The sequence below is a fragment of the Mauremys mutica genome, chromosome 3 (assembly GCF_020497125.1).
Source record: "Mauremys mutica isolate MM-2020 ecotype Southern chromosome 3, ASM2049712v1, whole genome shotgun sequence".
NCBI lineage: Eukaryota > Metazoa > Chordata > Testudines > Geoemydidae > Mauremys > Mauremys mutica.
This window is the reverse complement of record NC_059074.1, coordinates 112,893,803-112,909,899: the sequence shown is the minus strand read 5'-3', so window position 1 is coordinate 112,909,899 and position 16,097 is coordinate 112,893,803. Positions and strand designations below refer to the sequence as shown.

The following is a 16,097-nucleotide window of genomic DNA, read 5'->3' as shown; positions in this document are numbered from 1 at the left end:
TGCCCTTAATCAACTGATGTAGCACAAAGTATGACCTTGTGCTGAATGAGGAGATAGAGGAGGCTAGAGCAAGTCACCTACACTCGGGTAAAAAACACAAGAAGAAAAAGCACCGCCACTCTGACGATGAAGAGGATGACAAGACGACCAAAAAATCCAAGGTACTGAACTGCCATCTTTTCACTGACTATTTAATCCTATGCCACTTTATGGCCTTGTCTCCTCATAACTGCTAAAAAGAAAAGGGTTCGACTGGGGACCTTGCATGCGAACAACCTAAATGAATGAAGGGCTTGTTGCAGTGTAGAAGGTGGCTGGCCAAAATATTCTAAAGCTAAAGCTAGGTGTATCTAATTGACCTTCTGCAGAAATGTCCTGAAATGGGAGCATGGGCTTCACAAACGTAGGAGTTTCAACACTGGGTCTGTTTTTTCACATTTCCCATAACAGATTTGCGAAACTTAATCATATTTCATGAGTGCAAGGTATTTTTCATGTACTTCCTGGAATTGTGCACATGAGCTTTCTTTAACGTGCAGTCAGAAAACAGCCTCTTGATGGTTTTACTCATCTTTCAGCTGACTTGGAAGTATAAATGTGAAATCTGTGTTCGTATTGTATAGATTAGTAATACTGGAGAATTTTGACTTTGTTGACACTGTGAAAACGATCAGTTGCTAACAGTGATTGTCAGTAGTGGGCCCCCTCCCTGCACCTATCTGTTTTTATTCTTGGGGTAATATTGATCTTCATTTAATGTCATCCAAGTAGAATTGATTAAGTTGGTCGTTATATCATTCTGTTTTAACACCATGTCTGAAAGAACACAACTGATTGGAAATTGCTTTAAAAAGCTCCATTGCCTAGCATGTGGCAGATTTCATATGCCTTGGTGGTATTAACCATTGAACTCATAGTGCAGACAGGGCACAGGCATTTCTACCATCATGTCATCTAATCACATGGTAGTAAAAACACCTGCACTTGTCTACAGTACTGTTTCCACTGTTGGCGGTAGCAGTATCATAGAATATCAGGGTTGGAAGGGACCTCAGGAGGTCATCTAGTCCAACCCCCATATAGTTCCACTGATATTTATGAATTTTCCCAGCTGCTTTTATTTAGGTAAAAGGCATTTTGTGTTCTGTTCTGTCCACTGAAGTATACCATAGCTAAAAACTAGCTTGTCGTGAGCCATTCACTTCACTGAGAGGCAACCTATCATAACAGTACAATGCTGCACTACATATTGATGTGGTATTTAGAACTGCTGACCTATATGTAAGGTGCAATTATATTGGCCACAAATAGACTATGAGAAGTGATAGTAAATGTATCCTATTTCCAGTTCATATCTATGGCATATTGGCTAAGCTGTTTGGAGACTGTAATTTGAGATGATAAATCAGCACAGTGTGACCAATTAAAAAAAAATATAGTTCCTCTTTTGAAACAAAGTAAAGAAATGTCTAGGAAATCCATCCTGCAATGGAGAGACATTCAGAGATGTTCTATGGAGTTCAAATAGCTCTGCTTTTCTAACACTTTTTCCCATTTGTTCCTTTTTTTCTTACAAAATTCAGAATTGACCCCTAAGAATCATCCTACATTAAGGTCTCACTTCATTATAGAATTATGTATGAAAAAAATCTACCTTAAAAGAACATTACATTTGCAAAGTCAAGCACTCAAAAGTTAGGACATGCCAGAAATAAGGTTTTCTGTGCAAACTTAATTCAGCCTCCTTGTGCATGTGCACTGTGAAAGTCTTTAATTACATGATCACATACTATTCTTCCCAGAGGACCCCTACCTTATTCAATAAACAGGTAGTTATTCAATATTTCTTTTCATCCTCTACAGCCAGTGTATGGTCCCAGACCTTATTTGCTGCACACCATCCAAACCCTGCACTGAGTACAAAATTATTAATTTCTATTGGGTGCTCCTGTGGTGTTCATCACTACTATATCTGTGTCCAGCACGTGCAGCCTTAATTCTGGCATTTCCTAACTTTTGAGTGCTTGACTTTTCAACCTTAATGTTCCTTTAACAAAGTGTTTTTTAATGTAATTTCATAATTTAAAAGTCAAGCCTGAAGTAGACACCCAGTAAGGAAATTTTGAAACTGAATGGTTAAAGTTTTAATTAACTGAAGACAAGGTCTTATAATAGTAAGCAACCTTAACTCTGGGTGGCACTGTCAACTCCACCTATAATGAAGAGGAGTATTTTTGAGCTCTGAGTCGTTTCCATGATGCTAAGATGTTTTTCTGCTCTCTGGTAGTGGTCTTTACTTATTTTTTTCCCTTCAGTGTGTTTTGACTCATCCTTTTTTCATACTCTAGTTTTCTGACTCTTCAGTCTACTTCAGGTTTAAAAAAATATTTTTGACTCTTCTATTGTGTATCTTGCTTCCAGAGGGTGGGGATGTAAGGGTATTGTGGTTTTCTTTCAGTAAGTAGCAGGATGTGGGTCTTGAGCAGGTGGGTTCACTGGCAGAGAAGGGATCTGAATAGGAGCTGGCAGGGTGCTTTCAATAATACTTGTACTTTTGTTTGGGACCTTTATTTTCATTTATGACTTCCTTCCCTTTCCAGTTTTCTCTGCTGTCAGTGTAGATTTCCTTGATATATATTTTTTTCCTTATCAGAGTCTGTGGGAGGAGTGTAGTGTTTGTCCAGGGGACTTTTGTTGAATATTTAAGACCTTACTGATTTTCCCATGTGTTATAATTTCTCATGGTTTATGAGCATAGTGAGCCATGTGTTGATTTTTATGGCTGATAGCAAGTGTTTGATTAGTGAGTCAGCTACTCTTTCTGTTGGACTTTGTTCTGTTATATAGCTGTAATAGTTTAATAAAAATATTGACAGTTAAGTTTGATCTTAAATTGCCAATTGGAAAAGGCAATCTCATTTGTTTGCTGTTCTGTTGGTATAAATGCCTGTTCGATCTCTGCGTGGTGAGATGAGTTTGCCTATTGGCAGCAAATTTGTGTTGTTTCTCTGGTGGTGATATCACGCATGATAAATAGCAATTTGCATGATCCTTCAGTTGCTCCACCTGTCCTTTGCCAAGTAATGCCCCTAAGGCTAGACTTCTTCTAAGGGCATGTCTACACTATGAAATTACTCAGATTTTACAGAAGTCGATTTTTGGGAACAGATTGTATAAAGTCGAGTGCATGTGTCTGCACTAAGCACATTAATTTGGCGGTGTGCGTCCATAGTACTGTGGCAAGTGTCGACATTCTGAGCATTGCACCGTGGTAGCTATCCCACAGTTCCGCAGTCCCCACTGCCCATTGGAATTCTGGGTTGAGCTCCCAATGCCTGATGGGGTCAAAAATTTGTCATGGGTGGTTATGGGTAAATGTTGTCAGTCAACCCTCCCTCCATGAAAGCAACGGCAGACAATCATTTCGCGCCCTTTTCCCTGGATTGCCCGAGCAGACGCCATAACACGGCAAGCATGGAGCTCATTCAGCTCACCGCAGCAGTTAGGAGCATTGTAAATACCTCGCGCATTATTGTGCAGTTTCTGCAGAACCAGAAGCTGAAAAACCAGGCGAGGAGACGATGGCAGCGCGGTAACGAGAGTGATGAGGACATGGACACAGACATCTTTCAAAGTGTTGGCCCCGGTAATGTGGACATCATGGTGTTAATAGGGCAGGTTCATGCCGTGGAACGCCGATTCTGGGCCCGGGAAACTAGCACAGACTGGTGGGATCGCATAGTGTTGCAGGTCTGGGATGATTCCCAGTGGCTCTGAAACTTTTGCATGCGTAAGGGCACTTTCATGGAACTTTGTGACTTGCTTCTCCTTGCCCTGAACCGCAAGAATACCAAGATGAGAGCAGCCCTCACAGTTAAGAAGCGAGTGGCGATAGCCCTCTGGAAGCTTGCAACGCCAGACAGCTACCGGTCAGTCGGGAATCAATTTGGAGTGAGCAAATCTACTGTGGGGGTTGCTGTCATGCAAGTAGCCAACGCAATCATTGAGCTGCTGCTATCAAAGGTAGTGACTCTTTATTAGTGCAGGTCATAGTAGATGACTTTGCTGCAATGGGATTCCCTAACTGTGGTGGGGTGATAGACGGAACCCATATCCCTATCTTGGGACCGGACCACCAAGGCAGCCAGTACATAAACTGCAAGGGGTACTTTTCAGTGGTGCTGCACGTTTCACCAACATCAATGTGGGATGGCCGGGAAAGGTTCATGACACTTGCGTCTTCAGGAACTCTGGTCTGTTTAAACGGCTGCAGGAAGGGATTTAATTCCCAGGCCAGAAAGTAACTGTTGGCGATGTTGAAATGCCTATAGTTATCCTTGGGGACCCAGCCTACCTCTTAATGCCCTGGCACATGAAGCCGTACACAGGAACCCTGGACAGTAGTAAGGAGCTGTTCAACTATAGGCTGAGCAAGTGCAGAATGGTGGTACAGTGTGCATTCGGACGTTTGAAGGGTCGCTGGCACAGTTTACTGACTCGCTCAGACCTCAACAAAACCAATATCCCCATTGTTATTGCTGCTTGCTGTGTGCTCCACAATCTCTGAGACACGTTTATGGCGGGGTGGGAGGTTGAGGCAAATTGCCTGGCCGCTGGTTACGCGCAGCTAGACACCAGGGCAATGAGAAGAGCACATCAGGAAGCGCTGCACATCAGAGAAGCTTTGAAAATCAGTTTCATCACTGGCCAGGCTACGGTGTGACAGTTCTATTTGTTTCTCCTTGATGAAAGCCCACCCCCTTGGTTGACTCTAATTCCCTGTAAGCCAACCACATCTTATATTGAGTGCCTGCGGCTTTGGTGTTAGAGATCAAACATGCCGGGCAACAGAATTTGGCTTGCAGGCGGCCATGGTAAGCCATAGTCTTTCGGCTTCTGCAACCTTCATAACAGCAGCGCCCTCCTTTCCCATACCAAGCAACGCCCATTGAATTGTCCATTTAGGGCTGCGGTTTTCGTGTTAACGTGCAGGAGCAGAAACCAAACTAACTCCCCCACACAATTGTTTTCTCTGGGATGACTGCTTTAACCCTCCCCCCACCGCACCACGTGGCTGGTATCAGAATACCTGCTAGCCAAACGGGAATGTCTGTCTCTTTCTCTCCCCCCCTCCCCCCGCCCGCTTGGCTAATTGCAGGGAGGATTTCTCTTCAGCCACAGGCAAACAGCCCAGTAGGAACGGCCACCTATGAATGTCCCCTTAATTAAATTCCCGTATTTCAACCAGGTTATCATGAATATCACTCTCCTGAGGATAACACAGAGAGATAAAGAACAGATGTTGTTTGAATGCCAACAAACACCGGGACCATACGCTGCCAGGCTTTGTAATGCAATGATACCAGATTACTTGCTACTGTCATGGTATGGTCAAGTGTCGTACCATGGAGGACAGAATAAGGCTGCTCTCCCTGCAAAGGCTTTTGGAGTACCTCCAGGAGAGCTTCATGGAGATGTCCCTGGAGGATTTCCGCTCCATCCCCAGACATGTTAACAGACTTTTCCAGTAGCTGTACTGGCCATGAATGCATCCCAAGTCCTCAGGGCAAATTAATCATTAAAAAACACTTGCTTTTAAACCACATTTTATATTTACAAAGGTACACTCACCAGAGGTCCCTTCTCCAGCTTCATGGTCCAGGATACCGCCTTGGGAGGGTTGGTTGGCTATTTCTGGATCTACCAGAATAGAAATGCTGCATGTCTTATTGGAAAGCTGGGAATCTCCTGGGTGGGAATAAACTTTTAGCCCTGATGGTTTTGGGAGGTCAGATCTTAAACTTTGATCTGTCATCCAGGACTAAATGTTGCTTGTGTAGGGCTTCAGGCCAGTGTAACTTTGGGGAAAGATGGAGGGAAATTCAACAGATGGGGGATTGGGAGGAGAAGGAAACACTTTGCTTGTAGCCAATTCAAATACCAAAATAATAATAAATTAAAAAGTGGAAGTTAAGAGCTACTCAGATTCTGTTTGTAGTAATTCCCATAGATCTGGATTAGTGCACAGACAGTGGTGAAAATACAGTATCACATGGCTGTCACCTATGTGTGTACATATGTATTTATATGTAAATATGTATTTATCTCTTTGCCCATAATGCCCAGTTGATTTCTTCCTAGGCACCTTGAAACTACCACATTCAGTCTGAAGTTAGTCTCAAAATTCAATAAATAGGATGTTCTCTTTAGCCTTCTTCATTTTTATCCTCATTGGACCCAAAAATAAGACAAATTTAGAGCAGAAAAAAAGATAAACATTTAACCACCAGTCAGACTACTTTACTGAGTAGCAGTGATAGAATAGCAGAAATCATTGGATCCATAGACTAGGATTAAATGTAGCAGAATAAGCATTTACAGAATTATATATATTTTTTCTAACTAGCCTGTTGGGCTGACTCCCCATAGGAATGATAAGTGGTGTTGTGAGGCAAGCTGTTCCTTTCCTGGAAACATAAGAACGATAGCTTCACCCTAGTTAAGCAATTTCTAAAATGCCACAATGATAACTAGCATCAAACTAAGAATCTTAAAGCAGCTGATGGAATGTTATAACTTGAATGAATTTTTTCAAAATTCTGTGCCCTATAATCAGAGCCTTAAACACCTGACTTTCAAGTACAGGGAATAAGCAAGTATCTGATAAATTCTTGTTTAACTGTGCCAATTTCTGTACAGTATGAGTGTAAATGTCCCTCTACTTCAACATTTAGAGTGACTGGTGTATGGTGGCATAGAGATAATCTAAATGATCTAATGGGCCTTTTCCTTCTCTTAATTTCTGATATTCTATTACTATGCTAACTTCTCTTATAGCTGATAGGGCAGATATAGCCAGTTTCTTAAATATAATGAATTATAAAATTATCAGGAAAAGAAAAGTATAACGGCATCCATACTGCCTTTTCATTATACAGCCAATTTAACTTCACCTCTTCTGGGATTAACATTTTCCTTCGCACTTAAAATTAATTCAGCAATTTACAGTTCCCTTTGGTCTAAGGATAGGTAAATACAAGTTTGATTCTAACTCAGATGTATGTTGACTGCACATTTTAACTTAGTAAATTTCCAACTTGCAGTTAGAAAAATATCTTTGCTATTTCTCCTTGAGAAGTTAAACAGGGTCATAAACATAATGCCGTCACTCATGACAGTGATGTGCAATGCAGAAAACCCTAGGGTAGTAAAAGTTAATTAACATACTTGACTGTAGAAGAAGAATACTTCTGGCTCTCAAAATATCTTTCGTGAGATTTACTGTTCTCAGTCAACTAAACAAACATTACAGAAAATACTACAAAATTATGACTGAAAGCAACCATATATATTATTCTAAGGTTAAAAACTTAAAGTGGAGTTAAGGTTGTAAATATCTGTTAATTACGTAAAGGAACAGAGAGATCCAGTAGCGATGCATAGAAGTTTTCTCAGAAAACACAAATGTTAGCCTTTGTTGTCAAAGATAAGGTTACACTTAAGGGGGGGGGGGAAGTATGGCTAAGATCAACAACAGTAGAATGTGACTCTAGGTCTGAAGGCTGTGTGTTTGAATTGGATCAGGGTCATTATTACTTCCCCTTTAAGGTGCCACGGCTAGCACAGTCAATAGAGTGATAACTCTTAATTGGTTTGAACTCCATGTTGAGAGTGTACCTTGGGCTCTCTGCGGAAAGGTTTATTTAAATTCTACAGCTTGTATTATACAGGAGGTCACAGACGAGATGATGTAAAGGTCCTTTCTGGCCTTAATCTATGCAACAAGAAACCTTTGTCCTCCTACTCTGCATACCCAATTCCAAGCTGCTTATGAAGCAGACTTTTCGATGAAGGAAACTTTAATCAGGGGATCTAAGAAGTTTGCCATCTGTGGATTGTATTTAAGATGACTTTATTCATCTGAACAGATGATCACTGAATAATGTAGGGTCGTGCTATGTGATTACGATTGTTGCAGGAGGAAGGCGTCTGATTATTTTTCCTGAACTTTGTCTCCGTCTGTCTTCCGGTTTTATACTGCTTTCTACCACTGTAGTATCTGAGAGCCTTTTGTGTAAAATTGATAGCACTATTTAAGTCCTTACTTGCTTTCATGGAGTCTCTGGTGCTTCTCCCCTTTCAGGTTAAAAATTCTGCTTGGGGTTGGGTTTTTTTTTTTATTTAATTAAATATTATTAATTTACATTTTTGGTGTAGTGAAAATCTCAACCACGCTGTCAGTGTAGTGTAGGGGGCAACTTTCCATGCTATCTTGCTTCTTTTTTTAATTCTCATAACATGTGATCCTACTTGGATCATTGGCTCATCTACCTATTGCTCCATCACATGCACTATAAAATTTTGTTTCCCAGGGTTGCGTTCTGTTGGCTAAACCTGCAGTCCCATGCCTCAGGAAGTACACACTCATCTTCTGCCACAAATAAGGCTGGGGTCCTACAGACAGCCTCCTTCACTACACATCCCTGATTCATCCCCAGCGCGGATCCATTCTGTGCACTGAATAAAGCAGGGATCCTGTTGAGGGGAAAAGTAGTATGTGATCCTGTCACTAAAGACCAGGTCATAAAGCATATGGGCAAGGTTGCTGAATTAAGGTGGCAACCTTAATTCTGTCATTTCCTAACTTTTGAGTGCTTGACTTTGCAGTCTTCAGAATGTTCAAGGAAACTACACACACACAACTACACCCAAAGTTAATATTATGTGGACCAGTCACTAAAGAGGAAATGAGAGAGACATTGGCAGTGAATTTCACAGCTATTTGATGACAGCAGAGACTGTAGACTCAGAACTACTGAGTTCAATTCCAGGTTCTGTAGGAGAATCTTCTCAAGTGGTTCTGTACCCTTCTTCCTCTGCTTTTCCTGACCCCTTTTGCTCCACTTTCTCTGTTCCAGTCCTGACTCTCCCACCCCACCATTTAGCTCCCAGTCTCCATATCCGAATCTTTCCTCTCCCACTACCCAAGCTCCTCATCTGATCTGTTTTCCTTTCTCCTCCTCCTCAGGTTCCCTGTCCCAGTTTATTCCATCTGTTCTACACTTCAATGTGAGAGAGATCTTCAGGTGGCATAAAGCTGGGATAGCTCATGCCATGCCACCCTCCCCTCCAGCAGCCAGACAGCTGTGGAAAGAAACATTAACTAATCCTTCTAACACTCTTGTGAGGCTAGGTATTACTTCTATTTTAAAGGTAGAGAAACCGAGGCAGAGAGGGGCAGATGCTCTGTGATCCCCAGACAAATTTATCCTTTTCAGCAGCGCATACTACTTAAATAAAGAGCGCACTATCACGCTCACACTTTTCAGACTGCTTTAGATTGTGTAGTCTGATCTCCTTCTGCAGCAGTTGCTGTGTCTGTGAGGGCAGCCTGGAAATATCTTTCACATAGGTTATGGACTCGACAGCTGTGACCTATAAATCACTTAATAATTATATAGATTTTTCTCTTGGACTCATGTAATCTCAGTTTTATTTTTTGTTTACAACCACAACTTAAAACATGAAGAGTTTCTTTCTGTTCCCTTATAATTTTGAAGGAAGTGCTGCGGTTTTTGGATTTCTTTTGTCAGAAAAGGTTTCAGTTTAAAGTTGTGGATTTAAGTCTAGAAATTTGGCCACTGAGGTCCAGTGGGACTTCATTCGGGGCATGCTTGGGGACTTATCTTGAATCTAAGACCCAGTTTACACACACAGCTGCACGGGTTACATTAAATTAGTGTTTAAAATGTAAATGAACACATGCATTGGTGCTGTTGGTCAGTGAAATGAACTGTGCTTTAGGCCAGGTGAGCTTTGGTAAACCTGACTATTGTGTTTGATATACTATAGTTAATAGGTGTGAGAATACAACCTGTTTGCTGTGGTGTCCACATAAACACCTGTTTAATCAGTGTACTATTGATTATAAATGTTGATCTTTGTATTTTATACCTGTAGTGCATGTGGACTGGGTATATGTTCCTTATTTATACTTGCCGTTATGGTAAGGAATAGCTTATAACTATGAACAAATTTTAAACATGTTTCTTCCCCTTTGGCAGTGACTACATTGGTTTTTCTCTGATATTTGCATATTGGTGAAGTATCCCATTCCCAAGCAAGCTACAACACTGGCTTGAAGAGTACACAAAAATGTGGTTAGAATTTACAATATAGATTTTCACAAAACCTCTTAGGAATTGTGTGTGTGCGCGTGTGTGTGTGTGCGTGCATGCGCTGGGAGGGGAAGGATCTGAAGAAAAAAATGTGTCAATAGTCCTTTTCAGATCTTGAAATAAAAGAAATCTCACTTCTGGGTAGTTTAATGGTTGTGCAAACAGTAAAGTCTATTTTTTAAATGAAAGCACCCGGAACATCTTATGGAAGAGCTTGGGGTTTGTAATGATGTGGCCTCCATCATCGTAGTCATTCCAGAAATGATATATTAAAAGGCCTGTTGTCTCCATTGGGCAGACATTTCAGTTTCTTAATGATCTTCCTAAAATGCGAATTCTGGAAGTAGCTTCTGACGAACGCCTGATGTGTTGGAGCTTGTAGGTAAGTGCCTCAGGCGGCTCAGTTCTAATGCCAAATGGCATTTTGAATAATGTTACGAGCTTTTGAAGAGCAGTTGTTCTCTGATGACTTGTAGTGTCTGAAATTTCTCTGGTTTAACCAAGTAACATTAGATAGAGCTTTGCATAGTCAGTGTTGTGTTGACACAAAATAGAGATGGGCCTGAACCAAAAGCCTGGATCCAGACACCCTCATTGTCAGAATAATCCAAATCTAAACCCAGATCTGAATTTTGCAAATAACTCCAATTGTGATAACAGGCCAAGCAAAAGCTCCAGAGCTGAACCCCTGAACATTATTATTACCACTATCTGCTATTCTTCTTTCAGCTAATGCAGTCCAAAGATAGAAGGCCTTCGAGCAGTGTTGGTCATTTACTAGCCCACAGACCAAAGGCCTTCCGTTTGACGGGCTGGGTGTCAGCTGTTCTGTCCTGCCCCATGCAGGGGGCCCTGCTACCTGGCTCCTGCTGGTCCTGGCTGCAGTGTCCCCATGCTGACCTACCTTTGAATATCGTCCCTCCCCTGCCCCCGGGCCGCCCTGTGCCAGTTCAGAGTATGCGTTGCATCTGGGGAGGGAAAGGGCCTGCTTGGTAGGGGCTGGAGCTGTGTGGAGATTTGGACATCGCCTCATGGGCAGCTCCCCTGCCAGGCAAGCCCCTTTCGCTCGTGACTGCAATGCGTCCTCCGAGCCGACATGTGCTGGCCTGGGCATGGAGGGATGCAAAGAAGTTGAAACTGGGACCAGGAGCAGAGTACAGGGGCTAGAGCAGCTGGGAGCCCAGGCCACAGCCAGAGCTGAGTAGCAGGACCATTCTTGGTCAGAGCTGGTAGGAGCTTGGGGTGGAGCTAGAGCTGAGTAGCAGGGCTGTCCTTGGCTAGATGGGGAGCCAGGTAGCAGGAGTTCCCTTACAGCAGAGTCCTGAGCTGGATGTAGACAAGGGGAGGTGGGGATAGACAGGCTCTAGGGAAGTTGCCCCCTCTTCCCCTGGGCTTCTCCCAGCTCCCCTGGCACATGCAGTAATAAGGAGGCTCTTTTCTTCTGCAGCTACTCCCCCTTCCTCTCGCCACCATTGGACTGAAAATCCTGATTACCCGAATGAGCATGGGGGCAGGTGCGGCTCTAGACATTTTGCCGCCCCAAGCATGGAGGGTCCGCCGAAGCCGCGGAACCAGCAGACCCTCTGCAGGCAAGCCGCCAAAGGCACCCTGCCTACCACCCTAGCGGCGACCAGCAGAGTGCCCCCTGCAGCTTGCTGCCCCAGGCACACGCTTGGAGCACTGGTGCCTGGAGCCGCCCCTGCATGGGGGACACATTGCTTATTCAGATAATCATGATGTTTGATTGAAATTCAGATAAACAGACCTCACCTGTACATGGAATAACAGTAAGCAGAAGGCAAATAAACTGAAGTGCATCCCAAAGCATGCCCCTGATTGGACTAGAAGTCTGCATGCTATTCAAAAATCAGCCAACATGCCATCTTTGGCGACATCCATAGGTAGCCAATCCCTGCCAGCTGGGTGAAGAATTGACATGCTTTCACTAGAGTGCAAACAGCCGCAGAACCTTTCCTCCCCCCGCCTGATTTGGACATTTTCTTTTCTGACCCCCCAGAAAATGTAATTGAATACCATTGCCTTAGAGGTAGCACTTCTTGGTGTTGCTGAAGTTTATTTTGCCACATGTTTATTTCACATTAAATGCTTCACATTATGCATTTGAATTGCTTAGAAGCAGTACAATCTTTAGAAAGCCAAAGAGCTGGTCTTACCTACTTTCTTGTTCTGTTTTATACCCCTTAATATTTTTCCCCCTTCACCTATAACTGCATGTCACCAAACTTCCTTGACAGGACTCTGACCGGCGATATGAAGAAGAATGCTGTAGAGAGAAAAGAAAGAGTGAAAAGAGAGACAGACATCAAAGTCGCAGTCGCAGCCAGTCTCGGGACAGAGACAGCCACTACAGTTCCAGCAAATCTAAAGAGAAATACAGAGGAGAGCTTTGGGAAAGAGAGCGTGATAAAAAGAGAGAGAGAAGCAGAAGTCCTAAGAAATCCAAAGATAAGGAGCGGTCCAGATACAGATGATGAAATACCCTTCTCTTTCTATATTTATATAATGCATTGGAAACAACTATGCAGGTACCAGAGCAAAGCTGTGTTTGCCAATGCTTCTTGGTCTTTCAGTCCCAGGAATGCCCAGTGTACATGTGTAACCTTTGATAGCGTAGAATACTGCTTGATTCTGGGTGACTGTCTCAATAAAGGATTTTGTATTTTATGTATATTTCTTTGCTATTTCACTACAGGGCTAAAAGCTGCAGTGTAGAGGTTTGGGCTTGGTCTGGAGCCCAGGCTCTGACACCCTCCCCCACAGCCCACACCCAAATGTCTACACTGCAAGTTTTAGCTCTGCACTCTGAGCCAATTGACCCAAACTCTGAGATTCAGTGCAGTGGTTTTTTTTGTTGGAGTGTAGACACCCAGAGCTAGGAACAGTGATCAGTCATGGTGCAATTCAGCACATGGTATTCAACTGTTGGATTGTATTACAACAGACTGTCTAGAGTGGGACTGATTGGGACAGTATGGTTTTCTCATAGCCCTAAGAAATACAAGGGAGTTGGGTTTTGTCTGTCACTTCCTACTTTGCTGTAAGAAAATCCATTCCTTGAAAAAGGTTCTCTTGTCTGGAAAACAGAAATGGCTGCTTTTTTCACCATGTGTCAAGTAAACACTTAAAACTATTAACCCATCTAATTCTTCTTCTTAATGCTTGCTGTGTCTGAAGTTAATGCTGTTGAAGAGAGATGGCTTGATGATCTTGGATACTCTTTATCCATAGCACAGATTAGTGTCAGTGCAAACTTTCATGCTGCCTTTCCAGTGTGAACAATACAGAGGTAACAGAATTATTACTGGAGTGCAGGGGATTGGACTAGATGACCAAATTGAGGTCCATTCCAGTCTTACACTTCTATGATTTAAATATAGATGTAGATACCTAAATTTAGGAGATGCCAAATGGGGCTGAGAAATTCTGGCATACCTACCTCAATTCCCAGCATGGCTCACTATGTGAAGGCTGCTATTCTGGAAAATATCCAAAATCTTCCTGCTACAAGAATGAAGTTCTAAGCACTATGAGATAGATGGAATCCACTGCTATGATCATGATCATGTTGTCTGGTGCTTTCAGAAGTAATGTTACTGTGTAGATGAACTGACCTCTGTTGCAAGGTCAGCTGAGACAACCAACCATTTCACACCATCGCTGTCCTCGCTGTGGTTTTGTGGCTTAGTATAGAGAGGAGATTCTTTTAGTAAGAGGCCATAATCATGCCCTGTATATCTAGCTTCACAGCTTCCTAAGAAAGTTGACTCATTCTACTCATGTTGAGTTCATACTTCCCTACTGTTGTTTCATTTTTGTCAGAGCTATGGTAGCTTCAACCTCAGGATTAATATTGACACTTGATTAGCATGGTATTTAAGTTGTCCATTTCCCTGGTAATGTTGATTGTAAAACCAAAAACCTCAGAGCAGAAACCTCCGCTTCTTTACCTTCACTTAGCTGTGGCTGTGACGTCTTTTCAGGGGAGTTTTTCAGACACTCTGCATCAGTGCAGTTTTCTGAGCTCAAGATTTGGGGTTTCTTCTTCTTTCCTTATAGAATTCCCTTTTCCTTAAATAGCTTTAAAATACTTGAGTGTGCGCTACAGTATCTTCCATGGTGGGAGGGGGAGAGGGAGAGGGAGTTATGGATCTAAGTTTCAGTGGGGTTTCAAGTCCTCTGCTCTTGTCTGCATGCAACTTTGTAGACACCTTTCTACATACTCATGCCACCATTTAACAGCTGCGCACACAGGTGAGAGAATGTTTATGTTCAGACCCCTCATCACCTGCCAATGCTGGTGTTAATGCACTAAAAATGTTTGCAGGAGGCCAGTGTCTCAAAGGCCTACGGTTACACCTTTTGACATATTGGTGGGGAATGCCCCCAAAATGTGCATGTGCTTTAATTGAGTGACCAGCTGATCTTAGGGTGAGGAAAGATAAGAGACACAACAATATCATCTCCCCAGGGCTTGCTGCTCTGTCTGTCAGGTCTAAAATTAGTCTCTAATCCTGCAGTTGAGAGCATACTGTCAAGTGTAAAATCAGAGCGGGAGACTGTAAGCTCTTTGGGGCAGGGAGCTAGTTCTGGAAAGCGCCTAATACCCTGATGGCTAAAAACAATCTGAAAAATGTTAAATGACAGTAACTCACTCAAATGCTTGTATATAATATATTGTCTGAACACCTTTGCTTTAGCTACTGTCAGATTTTTTTTTTGTTTGAAGTGATGGTCTTAATGTAATGCATTGTGCCTGCATAAAAAAGCAACCATGAATTTTGTAGGTGTTATGACAAATCTTTAAAGCTGAAGGATGTTTTCAGGAGCGCTTAAGAAATCTCGGGTTGACTAGCAATAAACTTTTCAACTTGAAGCTTGTTTGGGACTTTTTGGTTGAAAGTGAGGTGCTTAAGTTAGTATGATAGAAAACTCTGTGGAATAAGAACAACTCTGCTATAAAAATAGGAATAAAAGCTGTTCTGATAGCTCATTAAAGCACTGGTGCAACAACAGTTTAAAAAAAAATCTGGTCATGTTCTGATAGATCTTGCAATGGGATCATAACATTTTCCAAGAAGTCTAAGAATTTTCTGCTTCTGGAAGGGGCAATGTGCATCCTGATGGCATCAAAAGAAGACCTTTTTAAAACCTCCTACACCCGTGTAGTGTAGCTGCTGGCAATGGCCTGGGCCTGAAATAGTTACATTCTGGTCATATGAGTTTAGTAGCTTTCTCTCATTCATGTTTGTAGTTTTGCTGGGTGCAGGCAGGACTGGCTCCAGGCACCAGCTTCCCAAGCAGGTGTTGGGGCGGCCATCTGCAATGGGCGTCAGTCCCTATGTTTTTGCCCCCAAGCAGCGTGTGAATTGCCACCGTGGAGGGCGGGAGCAGTCCGTGTGCCATTAGGGCGGCTTGCGCGTTTCCACGGCGGTGGCTTCTATGTCCAGCTGTTTGCGGCGGTGCAGCTTCTGTCTTCAGTCGCCACGGAAATGCGCGAGCTGCCCTAAGGGCACATGGACTGCCCCCACCTTCCGCAGTGGCAATTCGGTGCGCTGCTTGGGGTGGCAAAAACAGAGCAGGCCCTAGGTGCAGGCCAAATTATATCCAGCCAGCCTAGGGGAGGGCTCTCCTCTCTATTCTGACTAATCACCACATTCTATAGCCTTTTATGTCCCCCTTGGTTGACTAAATACAGCACTTTTTGTTTGTTTGGGAGAGAGGCAGCCTACCTCCAAGGGGGTGTGGGTGCCACTGCTCCATAAATTGGTTGAAAGAGCTAAGTGTGCCTGTCATGCAATCCCTCAGACTGCACCAGATTTAGGGCAAAGTATTCTCTTTTGAAACGGGTGGCATGGGCCAGCACATGGTTTCTTGTAGCTGTAACACTGATTGCTAATC

At 42.9% G+C, this 16,097-nt stretch overlaps 1 protein-coding gene across 1 annotated transcript in view; it reads left to right on the top strand.

Moving 5' to 3' along the window:
* PPIL4 (peptidylprolyl isomerase like 4) overlaps positions 1-15,072 on the top strand; it is a 30,093-nt gene extending 15,021 nt beyond the window's left edge. The window contains exons 12-13 of the mRNA XM_045009878.1: positions 23-161; positions 12,434-15,072. Of these exons, the coding sequence (XP_044865813.1) occupies positions 23-161; positions 12,434-12,670 (376 nt within the window). The 3' untranslated portion in view covers positions 12,671-15,072. The remainder of the gene's footprint in view (positions 1-22; positions 162-12,433) is intronic.
* The last annotated feature ends 1,025 nt before the right edge of the window (positions 15,073-16,097 follow it).